The 19,817-nt window shown below is 42.5% G+C and overlaps 9 protein-coding genes across 9 annotated transcripts; 4 read left to right on the top strand and 5 right to left on the bottom strand.

Annotated features, from left to right (window-relative positions):
• Positions 1-170: 170 nt before the first annotated feature.
• SS1G_05289 (predicted protein) lies at positions 171-2,746 on the top strand (the record flags this gene model as incomplete). The annotated part of the gene is made up of 4 exons (XM_001593811.1): positions 171-201; positions 246-1,261; positions 1,549-2,088; positions 2,390-2,746. The coding sequence occupies 4 exons, from the start codon at positions 171-173 to the stop codon at positions 2,744-2,746; spliced, it is 1,944 nt and encodes a 647-aa protein (XP_001593861.1).
• Positions 2,747-3,709: 963 nt separating this feature from the next.
• SS1G_05288 (hypothetical protein) lies at positions 3,710-6,980 on the bottom strand (the record flags this gene model as incomplete). Its single annotated transcript, XM_001593810.1, has 6 exons — positions 3,710-4,244; positions 4,303-4,934; positions 5,034-5,494; positions 6,025-6,199; positions 6,255-6,695; positions 6,747-6,980. 6 exons carry the CDS (start codon positions 6,978-6,980, stop codon positions 3,710-3,712), a joined length of 2,478 nt encoding a protein of 825 aa, XP_001593860.1.
• Positions 6,981-7,710: 730 nt separating this feature from the next.
• SS1G_05287 (predicted protein) lies at positions 7,711-8,478 on the top strand (the record flags this gene model as incomplete). Its single annotated transcript, XM_001593809.1, has 1 exon — positions 7,711-8,478. The coding sequence occupies one exon, from the start codon at positions 7,711-7,713 to the stop codon at positions 8,476-8,478; it is 768 nt and encodes a 255-aa protein (XP_001593859.1).
• An 884-nt stretch (positions 8,479-9,362) lies between these two features.
• Positions 9,363-10,514, top strand: SS1G_05286 (hypothetical protein; the record flags this gene model as incomplete). The annotated part of the gene is made up of 1 exon (XM_001593808.1): positions 9,363-10,514. The coding sequence occupies one exon, from the start codon at positions 9,363-9,365 to the stop codon at positions 10,512-10,514; it is 1,152 nt and encodes a 383-aa protein (XP_001593858.1).
• A 738-nt stretch (positions 10,515-11,252) lies between these two features.
• SS1G_05285 (ATP synthase D chain, mitochondrial) lies at positions 11,253-12,095 on the bottom strand (the record flags this gene model as incomplete). The annotated part of the gene is made up of 4 exons (XM_001593807.1): positions 11,253-11,282; positions 11,345-11,431; positions 11,512-11,907; positions 12,084-12,095. The coding sequence occupies 4 exons, from the start codon at positions 12,093-12,095 to the stop codon at positions 11,253-11,255; spliced, it is 525 nt and encodes a 174-aa protein (XP_001593857.1).
• Positions 12,096-12,550: 455 nt separating this feature from the next.
• SS1G_05284 (hypothetical protein) lies at positions 12,551-13,403 on the bottom strand (the record flags this gene model as incomplete). Its single annotated transcript, XM_001593806.1, has 3 exons — positions 12,551-12,887; positions 12,946-13,004; positions 13,155-13,403. 3 exons carry the CDS (start codon positions 13,401-13,403, stop codon positions 12,551-12,553), a joined length of 645 nt encoding a protein of 214 aa, XP_001593856.1.
• Positions 13,404-14,118: 715 nt separating this feature from the next.
• Positions 14,119-14,613, bottom strand: SS1G_05283 (60S ribosomal protein L14; the record flags this gene model as incomplete). The annotated part of the gene is made up of 2 exons (XM_001593805.1): positions 14,119-14,430; positions 14,488-14,613. The coding sequence occupies 2 exons, from the start codon at positions 14,611-14,613 to the stop codon at positions 14,119-14,121; spliced, it is 438 nt and encodes a 145-aa protein (XP_001593855.1).
• Positions 14,614-15,367: 754 nt separating this feature from the next.
• On the top strand, positions 15,368-15,825 carry SS1G_05282 (predicted protein; the record flags this gene model as incomplete). The annotated part of the gene is made up of 2 exons (XM_001593804.1): positions 15,368-15,399; positions 15,594-15,825. 2 exons carry the CDS (start codon positions 15,368-15,370, stop codon positions 15,823-15,825), a joined length of 264 nt encoding a protein of 87 aa, XP_001593854.1.
• Positions 15,826-16,900: 1,075 nt separating this feature from the next.
• SS1G_05281 (hypothetical protein) lies at positions 16,901-19,192 on the bottom strand (the record flags this gene model as incomplete). Its single annotated transcript, XM_001593803.1, has 5 exons — positions 16,901-17,144; positions 17,240-18,150; positions 18,205-18,271; positions 18,322-19,012; positions 19,183-19,192. 5 exons carry the CDS (start codon positions 19,190-19,192, stop codon positions 16,901-16,903), a joined length of 1,923 nt encoding a protein of 640 aa, XP_001593853.1.
• Positions 19,193-19,817: the final 625 nt, after the last annotated feature.

The raw sequence follows: 19,817 nt of genomic DNA, 5'->3' as shown, positions 1-19,817 counted from the left end.
TTTCATGTCAGTGATGCCTTTCAATATCAGCAATCGAGTTTCATTTACTGTTATTTACTCAATATATTTTAGAAAGAATTCTTCGCCTCACATCGTATGAAGAGCTGTTTCATTCACGTGATCGGCCTCCGCGGGACACTAGTTGTTCCCGCTATCAATCACTCTTCATCATGGATGACTTCCTAGATACCTCTGGAATTGGTAAATCAACTAGAGCGATCATTCTCATATGCTAATTATCATAGATATGAATAACAATTCAAATCTTTCCGTTTATATCCAATTGATTACCTTCAGAAAAGGTTCAGCGGATGAGATATCTATTGATGTACCGGAAGACTGTCAGGTTAAGACGGCTCGATGTCTTGCTGAACGTTTGAATTTCCGTTTTCGGTTTTTATTTGACACCCGCAAAGTTATCATCACCCGGGACGCCTCACTTCATAGCCTGGAGTTACCCGAACTGGGTGATTTTGAGGCTGATATGCAAGGATCGTTCTATCATGACTACATTGACACTGGAGATACGAACATGGATGTGGACATCTCTACATACCAATATTTTTCAACACCTCTATACGAATTACCTGGTGGTTTTGAAGCCGATGTACAAAACCTTGGTTTCTCAGATGAGCTATTCTCCGACATGCCACTGAATATAAACGACGCTACATTCAATAATTCTGCGAACGACTTTTCGGGTGAGAATATTGGTGGTGAGACATTCCCAGACTGGGAGGATCTAGTGAATCTTGTGGACCAACATGACCTTGACCTGGATACTGACATGCTGGATAACCCTCAGCTCGACAACAGCACTCTTGATAATGCGCTTGAATCATGTCAAACTACTCAGTCGGAAATAAACACTCCAGCTGCTACCAGGATTCAAAATCCTATAACTGATATTCCAGCATGGAGAGAGACACACCTAGCCCCTGCTGCAGTATTGGATGTGCCAACACCTCGACCTCTTAGTCGCGCAGAATCAATTCAGAATGTGCCGTTGAACAATTTGCAATCACAAGGAATCGATATCGTGATCAAATCTAGCTCGAGTAGAAGCGATTCTAGCCTCGGCAATACACCATCGAGCTATCAAGAAGGGGTTTTTAGCTCGACGCCGGGTTTTTCGAGTATGCCAACAACCTATGGATCTTCGCCTCGTCGAATGGGTCCTCTAGACTCTGCCACTCGTGCTAAGGCAAATGCGGTCAAAGCTCTGGGGGCGTGTTGGAGGTGCCGGTTCTTACGGAAACCAGTAAGTCCATTGATATATCATCTCGTATTCGCTCCAGCGGAATGATGATCTGTGATCAAGTCCGATATTTCTTCCTTTTCATTGTTAAATACTTCTTGCAGGGTTTAGGCAGGGATTTTCGTCAGGTAGTGCTTAATTTACTGTTTCGGGAAGGCGTGCATCGCAACGCCTGCAAGATATGAAGAAGATTCCTCTCTTTATTAGTTCAGTGTTAGCTTATATGGCTTCACTGTCCATTTCCATGTTTCTATGCAAAACATGTAGAACAAGTAGCTAACTACTGATAGTGTGATGCACAAACTTGCTGCAGTCAATGTAAAGGCAAACAGGGTGGGCCATGGCATAGCATTGGCTGCAAGCGGGGCGATATCAAGAACAAAATGCTTCCGATATCATTATGTCCTAGAAAAACCACTGAATCGTTACACTCACCTGCAATATCAGATATGAAAAGACCTTGGCTACACGCAAATCATTGCAGTCAAGAAATTTTCGAGCAGCGCGAGAAAGATTTACTTCCCGGTATTATGAGGGTTTCGAGCCTCCCGAAATTCCACGGATTTCTTCAAAACTTGGAAACCGGCGAGTCACCACTTTGTGCAGTTCTAAGCCGCACTCGAATGTTCTTGATAGAGAAGTTGAATGAGACTGTATCAGCTGTTTTGAAACCGCTTGATTACTGCATTATGACTATCCTTTGGGGACTTCTCGAATGTGAAAAGTCCCAGAATGCAATTCAACCTTGGATGACCCTACACAGTGGCACCCTAGAAGATTTCATAATGCTTCTAAATGCTGCAGCTATATATCAAGCAAGTATTGGGAGTGTAAGTGACACAAGCCGCATCGATTAAAATCTAAGCTCATGTAAATCTGCAGAATCAGTTGATTGCTTACTCACTCACATGCCTTCGCACTTGTGTCGAAGCTCTGCACGTCAAAGCGTTAGGAGGCTTCGAGGGCCCGCATGAAGCATGCGACGTCTCCATTTGTAAAGTTGATTGCATACGGGATATCGAATTACAGATGGAACAGTACCTAGATGAACTATCCCGGGTCGTTTTCATGAAAGAAAACATGCGGAGTCGAATCTGGTGGCTTTCAGCTTTTTATAGTCTTTGCATCCAGGGCGTCATTCGACAATTCTTGATATTATTATCGCCCACAGGCCAGAATGAGGTATCCAAAGATTGGGAACTAAGCTCCACACAATATTTACACATTGCCATTCGGTTATTCACCGTGAGTTCTGGTAACCACGATCCATTAATTAAAGATTGGTCCTCGGAACTTGCTTTTCCATCGACGGATGGTGGAGCACCAAGTATTGAAGATTATCGAAATGCTCAGTTGGCGATTAAGCAACCCGATTGGAAACTTAAAGGTATCAAGAAGTCGGGTAATTATCTAAAGAGATTATTTGAGGACAATGGAGGGACTCTTGCAGAACCAGATGATGGGTCCAAATTTCATAATTCTTCCTGAACTATATAGCTCAGAATCTTTTACTTTGGATGCTTGTGGGCAACTTTAACTTTGTGTTGATTGGAATTTCGTTCGATGCAACTATACCGAAAATATAGTAGAAATCATCAAGCATCGCGGCCATAGATCGAAAGCATATATCGACGCTAAAGATAAATGAGCATCGATGAGGTTGAATAGAATGAAGAAGTTTCAATAATGAGGCTATTGAAAACATCATCATGGTTGTTAAACACTTCGGAACTTGTCTGAACATCATTGAATATATTGAGTAAGTTAAGTTAAATCCTACAGATATCAGCGAATCCATTCATTAAGATGTTGAAGTAAATTACTCGGTTGGTATCTATCTGTCTGGATATACAAAGCGGAAGATATATATATGGAAACATATTAGATATAGATAAATAACTCTATAAAAGGAAATGAAGATACCGCCCAGTGAGTGAGAATTAGAGGCCATAAATAAAGTTACTGAGTAGAGTAGATGACAATATATTTTATGTAGATCTAAAAAAAACAAACTTTACAGAAGTGTATACTCTTCTATACTTTTTTTTTGGATTCCTATTAATAGGTTCTCCAGATGAATACTCATCTAATCACATCACATATTGATGCATCAGATCCCATATCACCTCACCATACAGCCAACCGATCAGAAACAGTAAAATGAAGCAACTATTCATCTGGAATGAAGAGAAGTAAAGTGAAGTGAAGTGAAGTATCTCATTATCATATCAAAAGAATATCTGAGAGGAGTCCCATCATATATCTATCAGCCATCTAATCTAAACCCACCGGGGTCATTTTTAAAAGTTCCCACCTCGTTTTTCTAGGACTTTTAATCAAAACACCCAACCTCCTTATTCTTATACATATACTCATACACACATATTATATCCAGAACGCCAATCAACACTCACCACCAGCCGACCCTGTTATCTAAGCGAGCTCCTACCTCTAGGTATCAGTAACGGTATTTAATCCTCTTTTTATATGTGCATGCCCATGCCCATGCCCCGCAATCCTAGACGCCATAGCCGCAGCCCTTTTTTCTGTATGAGCACCGGCGACAGCCTCATGAATTGATTTTCTCTGCTCCAACACCTTTGCTCTAACCTCTTCCATAGCACTTCCCCTCTCCTCTTTTAATCTTCGTCCTCTGTCTCTCCTCCCCTTATCCATCTCTACTGCTTTAGCTTCATCTTCCGCCACTCTCCAGTTGCGACCCCGCATCCCACTTTCTCCCCACATACTAACTCGTTGAACCTTTTTAAGCTTGGAGATTCCATAGAACCATACAATTGCTGCGAAAATCCCGCACCAACCTGATACGCCTAGGAAACCGAGGTCGGATTCTTCGATGTGGTTCTTCAAATTCATGCCATAGAGGGCAGCAATGAACGCGCCAGAACCCATACCTAGCGTCCCAATAGAAATTTTGAGTTCAAGAAGCATAAGGGAGTTGCGATTAGCATCGAGTATAGCTTTGACTCTGTTGATCTCTAGATTAGTATATATAAACCGGAGCAGAGAGATGGCTGTAAACATACATTTCTTCTGTGTTCCTAATGTTAGAAACTAAATTCCCGGACTCTTGAACAATTTCATCGCATAGTTTGTGATACGATTCCAACAACATTTCGACCTCTGTGTGATCGTCTTCTCCTCTCTTTAAATCATGATCCTTCTCAGTAAGATACATAGCAGCCAAATCATCATCCGCCTCCAATAACTCATCAATCGAATCTCTGACCAATTTTGCCTTTTGTTCGAATGTGCCGAGTTTCTTGGAGTAAATAAGAAGGTAGCGAAGCTTGTCTCGATCAATGTCCTCTTCCAACTCTTTCAAGACTCTGACAACTGGTTCCCGCACTGTTTCAAATTCTTTCTCCAAGCCAGATGTAACAGATATCAGGACAGCTTCGAGGGCACGAAATTCGTACGGAAGGCCGCCTGCTGACGGAGAAGTTTGTTTTTGGCGAAGCTTTCCTTCTAAATCATACATGAAGAGTGATTGTGTATAGGAATCGGTGGAGCCATAGGCGTCGAAAATTAAAACTCTATTAGATTTTATAAGGACTCGAAGGTGGAGAAGATTAATGAGAATAGCAGAAGGGCGGACGAGGATATGCGGAAGGGTACTCGAATCAATTTTTCGAAGATCTCGAGGGAGCAATCCATACTAAACGCGATCAGTATTTGCACGCCCAAAAAGTCTACAAGAGAAGATATCCTGCCACACCTTAGCAATAAGCTCGCTTTTCTTAAACTCTCCATTTACAAGAACTACATTCCCATTCTCATCCAACTCTGTACATCGTAACCGAGGCTCACTGGCAGCCTTCACAGATACCGATCGCCCTAGACTAAACACATCTATATCTCTTCCATCCTCACTGCGACTTGGCAGGTCGTCAGGTTGTAATGGTTTTCCGCCCCTCTTCGAAGACCAGAGTTTGAATGGCCATTTCCTTGTGCCTGTAGATATTCCGCGACTTGTTTGCGGGCGATTCTGAGCCGCAGATTTCTTGCTCGGTAGTGTAGTCCGTTTGGGCTGGATAGCTTTTGAGGTCGAATTCGAGGTGGCCAATCGCGGTCTCGAGGAATCAATATTAGGGAATCCAGCCTCGACATTTGCTCCACGAGGTAGTGAAGTTGAAAGGAGTCTCCGACATGGCCTTGAATGATAGATATATCCTACACCAGAAGCTGTGACATGGGGTGCATGGTCGAAAAATAAACCTGGCAGCTTGGAGTTAGAATTGAAGAAACAAATGCCTTCAGATTGTGCCCGCAGAAATCTCAGTAAAGATGCTGATGGTACAGTATTCTGTAGAGGAGACCGCATAGCAGCTGAAAAGAGCTAATACAAGCGTCTACGAATCATTTGCTACTCATGAGCCTTTCTTGGATCGTTTGTCGCAAATATATTTCTATCAAAAAAGCTTGGACATCAAATTTCGAATGTAATCTATGGTCACGTGAACTCTAGCAAATGAATGAAGTAGGAGTTGAGAGTTTAGGGAAACATCACGGAGGTACAATAAATAGTACTAGCATTAACTATTTACTTTGTATATGAAGAATAATTAAAATACCATCGTACATCGTATCATCATTCAAAAACACACAAATATGCCTTGAACTCCCACACCTTTATCCAAACCAGGCAAATAATTCCTCAATCAGTATAAGCTTTTCAAAGTCATTCTCATGTTCATGACTATTTTTGAACAGGAGCATCCCGTCCAACAGAAGTGAGGGCAACCTACGCCCAGGGGACATCATCATCAGTATGGTGGTAAAAGACCGGTTTGCTTCCGCATTTTCGAGTACATATTGGATGATATCACCATCAAGCTTATTCTCTATACCAGCAAGCAATAGGAGGTAGATTACCTCGATCCTGGACTCCCGAACAGCTCTCTTATATCCAATTATAGCTGCCTAAGTTCTTATTAGCGGGCTGCCTGACACACGAGTGATTCATTAAGAATAATACCTCTCCACTCGTCGATGTGAGCCAATCAATACGTGCTCCTCCCATAACCAACCAATATAAGAACTTGATGGCCTCCTCATCCCATGGGCCGATCAACAGCGTATTAGGTATCTCTGTACCTGTGGCCATGTTCACATAATCATGAATCTTGGAACCCGAAAGATGCTGGATTTTCATGTTGAAATCTGGCGTTTGCTCCGCCCGTCGGAAGATATAACAAAATTTGGCAAAATCATTGTCGAATAAGCGAACTGCCGAAACAGTCTTAGGATCAACATCTTTAATGCCACTTTTACGGATGTCACTTCCAAAAGGCTCACTCCACAGACGCTGTATAATAGTGGTCGGGAACGGACGTCCTTGTGCGTATTTTCGAACCCATAAATCTTGACTTCGGATAAGTACAGGTAACCTTGCCCAACGACGCTTCAAAATTGCAGACTAGATGCATATTGTCAGTCAATTCTCACTCAGCCATAGAGCTGCGCTTACCTGTAGGCTGCCACTATCAGTGCGATTCATTTCGAAATTCGAAATAGGAAGAATCGATTGTCTATACCACCCATCCCAGGTTTTATCAAAAGCAGTAATGACAGTCTTGCTGTAGACAGACTCCCCGCTTAGCTTTCCTCCTATAACTGGACTGCATACCGGCAAATTGAGGTTTAGGCAGTAGAAGAATATCGCCTCGAGAAGTTCCGTCGGCAATTTCTCGAGTTGCGACATGTTGCGCCTCGATTTGATATTCTTCATAGTGCGGACTTTTGATTCTCGAGCGGTAGAAGACAAAGATTGTGAAATATGCGATGCGAGCTTTGAGGATTGTTGTTTGAGGGGTCTGCCGCGAGGCCGTTTCTACTTTTTGAGGTTAACAAAATCCATTCACAATCAGTATTTGCTTTTAACATGAAAACCCATACCAGAATCTTTCTCGCTAGGACGGCAGATTTACTGGAATCTCGAGTATATTTCCCTGGTATCTTAATTGGTGTTCCAGCCATGGTGCAATGCTTGTGCACTTGTAGTCAAGCATGAAGGAGGGGTGATCTCGATGTAATGGCGATCTTGATGTAATGTTGCGCATGGTAGTACAGACGCCGAGATTATTTTGTCCCATCTTTCTTATCATATGGATATGTATGACCTGCATTAGTAGGAATTTGGACCACTAATATTAGATTATTGCAGTCACCGCCTTTATTCTGCCTCAAGCTAATCCTCATTAACCTTATCTTGAGCAAGTACCCCTCCCTCTTCTTCTCAAGTACCAGTCTAGTAAGCAAGTTTTGCATAAAACTCAATATAAGTTAGGTCTACTCGAGTAAGTTATGTCTGTCCGTCCTTTTGTCTCTTGCAATTTCTCTTCCCACACATTTCATTCGTCACATCTAAAAAATAATAACAACAATGGCAGCAGTGACAGCTCAGTGTGCGTCTGAGGCTTCAACCTTGAGCCATGGTGTTCTATCTACAATGGGAGCAAAGATGTCGTTCTACAGGCTTTCCTTTGATGAGACTACCCCCCGAAATCCGCACAAGTATCTATTCATATCTTTGCCTGTGTATTCATAAAGATAGCTGCGCCAAAGGCGATCCCGAAGTCTACGAGCAGAATTGCAGATGTTCTGCACAATTGCTACGCCTCAATAAACAAGTTCGCTTGGAAATTCTACCTTTCATCCTCAACTCCAAATATTTGCCTTTCCCATCTTTTCTTGACACAAGCCGGTATGGTCGTACTACGGATACCATTCAATTCATTCATGATCTTGGGCCCGAGAAAGTTAGACATATCAAACGTCTCAGTTTGGAAATATGGCAGGAATACTCATCATCTCACATCGAGGAGCTTTTTAAGCATTTAAGCATTGCCAATGCGCAAATTGAGGAGATCCATCTGCGTACCACCGGTTTGCCTGCACTAGGATCCACGGAGCGCCTAGTTCTTCCATGCCAACCGCTACCTTCGTTACGTCTTTTCGCTGTGGTAGAAGTTTGTCCGTTGCAGGGACTTCCACGACTCGACCTTGGTTCATTGAATACTGGGCTTGAGAAGAAAGCGATGTACGAAAAGCGAGACTTGACATATTCTACTTCACTTTTGCATCCCGCAAGCATTGTATATAAATGGGAATTTGGCGGCAGAAGATTAGATGGAACAGCATCAGTCATCACCAACGCAGATCCATTGCCTTTCGATTTTGATGCGGTATTTGGGATGTGAATATCATTAAGATGCCAACATCATTCACTACCTAAAGCTGAACAAGCACGAGCCATCGACGCAATATTTCTAGTCCCAATAACTCTAGAAAGTGATTTCATCCCCGGGTGAGGGAGATTGACCGGACAAAAGACTCATTGTTTCAGAAGATTTTAAGTTACTGGATGGAAGAGATGAATCGTAATTGAGGACGCATAATTGAGCTCGTCGCTTCCACCAGCAGTAATTTGGATATGAAAGGATGTATACCCACGAAGCCGTCTTGTAAGCAAGGAAGGACACGAATATTTGTGATATGTGTTGGATATAAGGCGAATTGGATTTCTGTCAAATATGGGAGACCCGATGGATTAGACGTGTTTTGAATTTCCTCCCATCTCAGGTATATCATAACAGTAATGGGAATTTATAAAACCAATCTATCTACAATTCAGAAATGCAAGAAACATTCCAGATGTTTGCTGCAACTGTGCAAAAAGAAGTACCATAACTAGCATAGTGGATTGATCCCGCGTCAGAAAAGGGACACCAAAGCCCCTGCATAAAAAAGTACGAGACTCACAGAACGCAATCAAAGCCTGGTTTGCCTTTCGATGCCCCACAAATTATTCATCCCCCGGAACAACACCTGTAAATGAACAGGCGCCATTATGTCGAACTATGTGCTTATAAAATGAATGATCACGTATAAAATGCTGCTAACAGTTCTTCCGTCTAAATCTGCAATGATTAATTACCCTTGAATGTTTAGTATAACCCAGGTCTAATATCCATCAACTATCATTTCGATCTATATCAAAGATTCCTTTCACTCCAAATCTATTACTTTCTACACAATACTTGAAGCTCACGAATCCTACAATTCAAATCACATTACATCCACTATGTCTACCAACCTCAACCCCGAAACCAACACCAACCCTTTAATCCTCACCCATCCTCCTCCTCTGCACCCAACCTGGGTATCTCACATCCCACACCTCCCACCCCCTAATACCTCTCCCTTCCCCCACATCCGCAAATCCACATACAGCCAAAACTGCACGAATCAAAACACGCACCTCCTCCGCACATCTCTGACACACCTCACCAAAAACCTCCTCATAACATCATCATGCATTCCCTGCAGCACTCACAACATACCCACTCGTCTCTACACACCACGTGCACTCCACGGGTCCGATTCCAAACCCCTAATCATCTATTTCCACGGCGGAGGTCTATACGTCGGTGATCTCGACTCCGAAGAATTAACATGTCGCCAACTAAGTATTTCACTCTCCCTCCCCCTCCTCTCAATATCTTACCGTCTACTACCGGATTTCCGCGCCGATGACGCTGTATCCGATGCTCTGGTTTCTTTTTCCCACCTCTCTTCTCTTTATCTCGGTCGAAAATTCATATTAGTGGGGAGTTCTAGCGGGGGACAATTAGCTGCTACTATTGCATTAATTGCTTTACGAGAAGGAAAAGGAGAGAGGATATTGGGTGTTATATTGAGATGTCCCGTAACATGTGATGCGACGGAAAATGGGATAAGTATCCCTGAAGAATGGAAACATATGCACACGAGTATGAAGGAGGAGTTTTATACGGGAATATTGGATAAAGCGGCTGTGACGAAGGAGAATAGAGTTAGGGAATATAAGATGCCTTTGGAGATGTTGGCTGAGATATCGAAGCTTAAGACTTCGAAATTTGCAGAAGCATCTAAACCCGAAAATGCAGGACCGGAAAACATCAAAATGAAATGGTTCTTCCAGCTTTGCACAAACGATATTTATTATTCCGATGGGATATGTCTAGGACTTGGATTAAGAGAAAGAGGAAACGAAGTGAAGATTCGAGTTGAAGTAGGATGGCCGCATACGTTTTGGTTGAAAGGTATGATATTGGATGCAGCTCAGCAGGCTGAGATGGAATTGGTTAAAGGGGCAAAGTGGGTTTTGGATGATGCAGATGAAGTTGATGATAGAGAGAGTCGGGCGAAGGGAGAAATGGATTGGGTGGAGTGGAGTGAGGAGATTAGGTTGTGAGATGAGTCAAATAAAATAATCGAGACTAGTCTTTCCTTCCAGGTATAGATGGAACTAAATGTTCTTAAAATGTGCAACGGAGATCCAAAGCTCCAGTATGTTTTTATGCGGAAGCGAGACTCAATGTTTGAATGCGATTATATAGTAGAGGCTGAATGTTTGAACAAGGATTACAACATAGATTCTAGAAAGCTGCGAGTAGAAGCGCAACGGCAACACGTGTAAATGGATTGTGGAAAGGGTTTGAAGGTTTTATGACGTGAAGGCAAGTAGAACCCTCTTCCGCAAAATGGCTGTTTGAATGGCATAGAGGTAGCGTGGAACATGAATCTGCATGCTCAAAGCGATCATGGACTGTTTATACTTTACGGCTGTGTGTCTAGCCCAGTCTGAAGATTCTGGATTGAAAATAGGTGGATATTTTAGTATTCGTGGCTAGTTTGACTCGCTTTTGGATGATGCTTTGCTTTTTCAAATTCATTCCTCATGACTCCAAGAGTGACTAATATCATCTACATGCAGTCCCAGCATCTCAGAGGTTTAATTTGATGATCTTTCTGACAGCATTCAATCAAAACAACAAATTCATCAGTAGTTCAATAAGTTGAGGAAAACAATATCATGATTAGCCAACTTGGCTTTAAACATTCAACCACCATGATGTTGATTCTTCCACCACCGGTCCTTATCTACAACAGTGCAGGTAACAAAGAAAAGGGGAGCTCAAATCTATTCCATCTAAAGCATAGAAAGATCGCCGAATTTCTCCTATAAATATATTAGCAGCCGCGTCATCCCAAACAACAAACATATAAAACTTCAAAACGTACCTTGTAACCTGGAACACCCCAGCGACCCTTGGAAACGAGTTGAGCAGTCTTCTCGTCAATATCTGGGCGAGCAGCAGCAACTTCATCCTATTGACACACATAACATATTAGCCAACCCCATTTCTTTCCTTTGTCTTTCCCCATTCCTTTCTAGAGCCACTACATACCACAGTCAAATCCTCGAATGGTCTAGCCTCCTCGATATTCTTCAATGTCTTCTGTAAGTCCTTCAATTCCAAGTCCACTCTGCCCTTTGTCTCTTCTGCGTTCTTGATAGCTTGTGCCTCAAAGGTCTCAATCGCCTTAATCTGTCTAGCTACATCATATGTTGCTGGCTTGAATGTGGAGAAATGCTTCTCAATTTCGTCGACAACAGCGGTGTTCTTGAGAATCGATCTGTAGTGTGCGAAGTCTACTTTGGTAGGTTGCTCAGAAAGAGCTTGCACGCGGCGACGGGCATCTTCGTTGCGCTTCTTGAAAGCTTGGAGAGAGGACGCGGTGGCTCCCTTGAGTCCGAGGGATTGGGAAACTTTGGCCCAGTCAAGTTTGAGGGCTGCGCTGCGCTGTAGGAGTAGATTGGTCAGTAATAATCTCACACTCAACGAGCTCGAGGGGAGTGAAGGTCCGGCCAGAAGTCCTCGGAATTCTTCGGAAGGGTTGCAAAGTCTGCAAGACGGCGAGGTTTGGCGGTAAATTTCGATTAATAGCAGTAGGGCTTCAATTAAGAGATTCAACTTACTCCGGCTGCCATTGTGAAGGTGTTGGTATGATTAGGGAGTGGAGAACTGAGATGTTGTTGACTTCGTCGTCAAAAGCTGCAAGTCTCGGTTCGAGCAAGAAAATAGATAGTCACGTGACTTACACAGTGTTCAGCCTGATGGAGGATCTCGAATTGAGCGAACAGAATTAAGTTTTGGAAATCGAAGTGGCATATTTTTATAATTCACGTAACTATAAGATAGCCATTCATACGGGATACACCTGACAAATTTGCATTGCCACAGAGTTACATTTGAAAATAATTGATTGCGGAGATGATGCACATGAAGGTGGCATAGAATTGAATTGCAATCGTACTATATAGCACTCCTGAAATTCATTCAGGTATGTATGTCGTTCTATGTCCACGTAATACCATTGCCATCCATTCATAGAATGTCAACCTAGAACAGCAATCCATAAAGATTTAGCTAAGCTAGCTTAGAACTATATGCTTAGAGCCATGATAGAATTGACTATATCATTGTCATTCTCTTTCAATGCCTTCACAGCCTTGTTGCGCGAGACACTGGCTTGGGTCATGACCAACTCAATATCCTTGTCCTCAAGTCCAGTAGCATCGACCTCCTCTGTGTCATCTTCTTCCTCTTCCTTCTTCTCATCACCGGTGTCAACAGCCTTGCCCTTTCCGTGATCGTGGGAGTGGTCGTGGCCAGAGTGGTCGTGACCGGCGTGGTCGTGAGATTCTTGAGCAGCCAATTGTGCGGCAGCAGAAGCTTGAGCTTGAGAGTTAAGATCCTCAATCTTAGCCTCACCAAAGACACTGAGGTAAATTATTAGACTAAACTGTGATTTTGAAATGCGGGGTAGAAGTTGCATACATGTAGGTGTTGCTGGTTGGGGACTTGTAAACCTCTGGGTTGTTGATGACAAAGAGAATCTATAAGACAATATATGATCAGCAGAGAGTAACAAATTTATGCTCCAGTTCTATCAAAGCTACCCCGCGGTGGTGAAGCTGGTGCACAGCTCCACGTCTTGATCGCAAGAACTTCCTTAATGAATCGCAAACCAACTAAAATTTTCTTACGTTCTTTGGTCGTCTCAAAGTGACTCTGGTAATCCCAGGAACTCTTGTAAGACCGAGCTTAGCAATTGACTTGCGTGCCTTCTTCTCGTTTCGAGAGTGAACAACTGCTCCAGCACCTGCTGGAATACCAGACTCTACCTCTCCCTCTCCCTCGGAGTCAGAGCTATCGGATCCCTCATCTTCTGCGGTAACTTGTTGCTTGGTTGGCTCCTCGTTATCTGGGAGTTCCTCAATACGTGGGTTCGACATTTTGGGTAGTGGTTTTGGCTGTGCTAAAAGTTGTTAGAAATTTGATGTTATTGTCGTTGTTTTGGTTTTCCAAAATTTTGTGCGTGCGCTAAAGAAATTGGGGGCCAGTTTCCTTGTACGGCGGAAAACTCCACAACCGCAAGGCTGATGAACATTGTGAACATAATGGTTTCACTAACCTGAGTTTACAAGAAGGCAATGATATGATGTAGGAACTTATTGAATCAATTATTGGAGTTGTCGCTGTTGTAGTTTATTAGGGTTGTGACAGTTTCGCTAAGATTAGTTAATCAAAACATGGGCCTACATGTATGTATTCTAGTTGAGGTTGGGGCTGGGGCATTTCTTGGGGTACAATTTCTTGACGACGTCAGACTGGGTCAAAGTGCATTTAACATCATATCATGGTTGTTAAATTATTAGTATCAGCTTATGGATTTGTCCGATAAAGCAGTACAATGGCTCCTAGTTCATTGTGCAGAAAATATCCCGCAACTCTCATGTGGAGGATAATTCAAAGTTCCAGAACCAAATCACACTCAAAATAACGCCCAGTATTCAGATCTAGAGAGAATTGGTTTGGAGGTATTTTTGAAGTCCATATGCTCATTACGCCGGTAAAATTGACGTAGGATACAAAGCTCACTTAAGAGCAAAGGAACCCATCAACCCTTGAGTAGTTTTGCTTGCGCTCTCAAATATCCCATTCCCAAATCTATGCCGCGGCAAGCTTAGCCCGGGCGACCTTAACTTGGAATCCAGCCCGCTTCCTCAATCTCATAACCTTGAATCGTTCGAAATCTGTCAAAGCAGCTCTCTTGGCTTGCTTCTCACGCTTTTGTGCCCATGGGCTTTGTTGCCACAACTTCTCGATACCAGCTTTCTCCCACTCCTTTTGAACAACACCGGTGCGACAGGCTCTTGGAAGACCCTTAAGGACGAGAGGTGTGAGAACGACATTGGCGAGAGAGATTGCCTGTCTTGGAACGGCGGCGAGTTTGTCGGTTGCTGGGCCATCGATAAGAGCCTATTTTTGGTGTTAGATTTCAACCTCTTTCCCCAAACCTTCACCATTTGTACATACGCGCTTGTGGTCGATGATCTCAACGATCGCGGCAAGCTTGCCATCGTGTGGTCCTCCAGTTACGAGGACGACACGGCCGACCTCAACCAGTCTCCAGGAAGATGCTTTGATATCTGCGTCACCCATTGTGAAATCTTCTGAAAAGAGTGTATTAGTTGATGAATTCTAGAAGTTCAATCAATCGAGTGTACAATTGAAGATAACCTACGGGGCGTCGTTGGTCGAGGATTTGTCGATGTTTAGTTGTCGATTACTTTCAAAATGCGAAAATCGAAAATGTCACCGTGGGAATAAAATCTAAGCGAAATGGCCCTAGAGATTTAGAAGTTATTCCTTAGGCATCATTTAGTATTTGGGCCAGCAACTCATATAAGCACGTGCTGGGTGAAGCTAGAGCTAGATCGACTTAGCGTTCTTTTGGATAGATCAAAGCTTTCGCATGGAACTTTGAAATCTTATAAAAAATTTCTTCCTATCAGTTTCTTCGTCCTTTTTCAACCTCACAGACAACGACGAAAACATCAAGAATTGATTGCTTGAATTGATTCATTCTCGCACAATGCGTCTCATTGAGTGCATCTCTGTGTCAACACAGGTATAAGGTTCGTACAATCTCTATTCCTCCAACCGCCCTTCTCTATTTTAATGATGAGATAATTTGCGATTGACCTCACTTTGATGGCACCCTCGCCGGGGTCGCTATATCTTGCGAGTGGATGAAATTCATTCTTACATATTCTGATTTCTTATACACAATTATTTATGTCTTGGTACAATCTTGATTGAACCTTTCATTAACAGTTCGAAGTATTAGGATCTCTTAGCCTCGCCCACGCTACCAAACAACTTGCTACACATTTCATATCGATAACTAACATATATGATCAACGGTTTTGATGTTTTTCTCGTAAGGTATGTTACAACTATTCATTGCGCAGCATCTTATCCTACTTCCTACTATGATTAAGAAAAATGCACTGAAAATACTGAACTCTCCGGAGTCATGAAAATTCAACTTAACCAAGATCTATGAGCACAACAAAATTCAATTTTCTCCCTTAATTGCTAAACTTATTGAAGCTTTTGCTAACTGGCTGAAAGTTTAGAGGCACCAATGCCATATACTACAATGAACTAAGAGAAATCCCCCTCATGGCTATCTGCGGAGTATCGTTGAGGGGTTTTGACATGATCAGGTTTATGTCACAAGTAATGGCTAGTGATGAGTACAGCATTCGTAAGGAAGTTATTTGGGCTGTTAAGGTGTACATCTTTCAATTTACGCTTTTGGTAGCTTTCATACAATCAAATCATATATTATATACCGTATTTTACTGAACATGATGTCTCTATCCGTGTGTACCTTTCCAGTTTGCTACCTACTGCTAGGAATATTAGTTGCTTCCATGTATATGAGCCATCTTGTATGTTCACCAATGTGTTCTTCTCAAACCATGTAAATAATCCACAGAGAATCTAGATGCGCAACCAATATACCCAATTTTACATCGGGGTTTCGAAGTCGATAATTGCTTACGTCCATAACGTACTGAGGCCGAGTTCTAGGTTCTTTTCTTTTATGCCCTGGGACTATGGATGAGAGATTGGTATTCTCTCGTACTAGATTTCAAATATGTGTGCTTGAGCTTTTATATTGTAGATACCATTCATTACGCTAGCTATACCTAGCTAATAAAGTTAATCCATCCACAATCGGATATATATAATATATCCAGATGCAATAGAGCAAGTATAATATAGTTACTAGGTATGTTCAATTACTACACTTAGGACATCGGACTGGTATCTACATATATACGGAGTACATACATACACCTAGCCATTACTTTCACTATCACTTTCAATAGGTAATATATAGAATCCGAAACTTATCCTTAAACTCGGAAAATGAAATTGGAATATTAGGTAGGTAAGGTAAGGTTACTCGAATACCGATCGAGGGCGGGGTGGGTTAAATTGGATGTTTTTTAGATAATACGTCCATCAGCATTATTGCTGGGATGGACTTGCTTTTGCTTGGATTGAGATAGGTTATTGCGTTGTTTGTTTTTGTAAGTGTAAGTCTTAGTTTGGGGTTCGGGAATATAAATGGGTTGATATTTGGGAGATTCTGAGGGGTTTGGGGAGGGAATGGTGTGTTGAGTGTGTGCATTAAAGGTTCTAATTATTATATGTTATACGAGTAGGCGGGATGAATGACAGTAATTCGAAATTTTTGCCCATGAGTATATATATAACTTTCTATATAGGAACTTACAGATTTCTCTCACATACACACACACACATATGTATACCAAACTAGCGGCTAATATCCAATATCTAAATCCCTCATATCCAACCAACTACAACCACAATCACAACCACACACAAGCATTCTGACCCAAACCAAACATCACAATCTCGCTTTCCCAAGTTCCAAATCCGTCCAATGATCCCGATGGAATTCTACATATGTATTTCCCTTCCCCTTTTCTTCTATCCACAACAATTTATCCTCCTCCTTAACCTTATCATGCTCAACACCCTGTTCACGTAGCGGCGTTTTATTCTGTTTATTATTATGGATAGGAACCATTTCCTTGACGATGCGGAGGAAAATTGGAACGGCGTATTTGGGTAGGTGTTTGCGTGTATGTCTTGAATTTGTTAGTTTGGGTTTGGGGTTATGTAGAATGGATGGTGGGTTGGGGGAGGGGAGGATGTGTAAATCTAGAGATCGTGAAATACTTACTTAAGAAGCCCGGCAAAATCAAAATTGGTAATGCTTGGATCGATGAATACTGCTGCGCACCCGGCTCGACCATCATGAGATGGTAATTGAACACCATAGACGATAGCTTCCACAACTCCATCGTATTTTCCTAAGACCTCTGCAACCTCAGCCGTACTGACATTCTCTCCCTTCCAACGGAAGGTATCTCCCAATCGATCCAAGAAATACCATCTCCCATCCTTATCCCTTCTTAAAGCATCTCCAGTTCTGTAATAAAGATCTCCTTTCTTAAACACATCCCTCTCATATTTTTTATCCGTTGCTTCGGGATTGTTGAAATAGCCTGCAAATACATTTGTATCAGGAACAGCAACGATGATCTCACCACCTTTCTCAAATGTTTCTCGAATAGCGAAGCCAGTCTTTGGATCTCGAGCAATGGCACCAGTAACATCGTCCACCTTGACGGGAATATAAAGATCGCGAAACTGCCATCTAGAGATAAGTCCATGGTGCCCCACGGCGGTGGCTAAATAGTCTCCACGCGCGTGATTCGTGAGAGTGAATACTCCTTCGGTACTGTTGAAAAATTCTATAACTTCCGGTACCCCAAATCGATTCTTGAATTTATACCATACATCAGGACGCATACCATTTCCATACATAACACGTACGCAGTGATCTTTATCCTGAGGAGAAGGAGGTGCAGCGAGGAGATATCGAGCCGTTTCTCCAACGTATGTGAACCATGTAGCTCTTGAATCTCTTATATCTCCCCAGAATTTGGAGGTGCTGAATTTCTTGCCGATGCAATTCGTTACGCCACCCATTATGTTGGATACGGCTGTAATACCGCCGGTTCCGTGATACAGAGGCATACAATTGTACCATCGATCGTCGTCTCTTACTGGGGAGAGACCAGCTGCTCTCTATAAAAATTGTCAGCAACCCTCGCAATGCTCATCCTTAAATCTCCGACTCACCGAGATACCCGCCATATAGCCTCTTGCCACATGGAAAGTACAGCCTTTTGGTAATCCTGTAGTTCCACTTGAGATAGATTAGCTATCAGATTCTCCCAGCCTGCTTCAAATACCAACCTAGTATATAACAATCCCAAAGGCGACTTTGCTTTAACTTCTTCTCTATAAACATCTTCTGGTCTATCGGTCTTTGTACTTCGAATTTCCGATCGCACCGTAGAATCCATAACCAGAATCTTAATCCCAAGCTCTCCCTCCAACGTCTCTTTCTCCTCTTCAATCCTAGCTTTCAATTCCTCATCATCATCGACCAAAATGAGTTTTGCATTCGGAACCTTGATACAATGAATTAAAGCTTTCCCAGCCAAATTGTGATTAATCATAGCCGGAGCAGCTCCAATCGACCATAATCCCAACCATGCAAACAAAAAGTCGGGAGAATTCTGGAGATAAAATGCCACTAAATCACCGGGCTTCACGCCTTGCGAAAGATACCATTGTCCATATTGGTTTACTCGATCGTAGGATTCTGCCCAGGTGTAGCATCCTTCACGAGACCATATACATTCTGCATTTGGGTGGGCTTTGACGCTGTCCTCGAACAGGTAATATAGACATAATCTTTTGTTCTTCTCTACACGGATATGTTTAGAGATGAATGATATGATTTGCGGTTGAGACTTACCAGCTTCTGCGAGTAATTTCGTCGCCCTTCTCATTTTTAATTTATCGTTCAAATCTTTTGTTATAGAATATCTGCCATCGAGATACATCGCCGCAGCGGTTGTACCTGCTGCGACTGCCGTTGCTATTCATCATTAGTATCTGTTTGAGCATTAAGAACCCCCCCCCCTTTCTGCAGTCGTGAATCGTAGGGCTGATTTATTTAAGAACTTGGAGAAATGGGAAATAGGGTGTACACCGTCGTGGCTGTAAAAATGCGAAGACGGATAACATTGTGCTAATGGAAACACATACCGAGCGCCATAATGTCGGGTTCAAAACTGTACCAATATATCTATACACTTGGCATATATCTCAAGAACATCTACCAACAGCTGCCAAAACAAACGCCCAAGGGTTACAAATATTTGAAAAGCTTCAATGGAAAGGATTAAAAGGAAAACGGAAGCATTGGTCCAAGAACAAGTACTCGAGTAAAGGAAAGTAATATCTTCACCGGGGAAAGCTGCCGAGATAATTGTCGATCACCGAGGTAGACTACCCCAGATTTCGGATCCATTGTCGAACTTTGATTGGTTACATTTGAGACACAATCCGGGTTTAACTTTTGCCGTTCGCTTCCTATCCGCTCCACCTCCGCTCTTAAACATATCCACAGGATTACCATTTTAAAGCGGGTTGTTTATGATGGTTGGCCAAACAAAGTGCGGAATTGGGGAGGAGCTTGCTTCGACGCGTGTGCTAGATATACTCCGTATGTATGGTATGTTTATGAATTCATGAGTGCATGAGTGCATACGGAGTAAGTGTCTATTAATTCATATTCGGTATGCTGTTCTCTTCACCACAAATACCTGACTGACTATTTGGATTAGATGCTAAGTCTTCCTTACTATTGTTTCCTCGATCCGTCAACTGCTGGAATGAGA

The sequence above is a fragment of the Sclerotinia sclerotiorum genome, genomic scaffold, assembly GCF_000146945.2.
Source record: "Sclerotinia sclerotiorum 1980 UF-70 scaffold_6 genomic scaffold, whole genome shotgun sequence".
NCBI lineage: Eukaryota > Fungi > Ascomycota > Leotiomycetes > Helotiales > Sclerotiniaceae > Sclerotinia > Sclerotinia sclerotiorum.
Note: the sequence above shows the minus strand (reverse complement) of the source record. Positions and strands in the feature narration are given on the sequence as shown.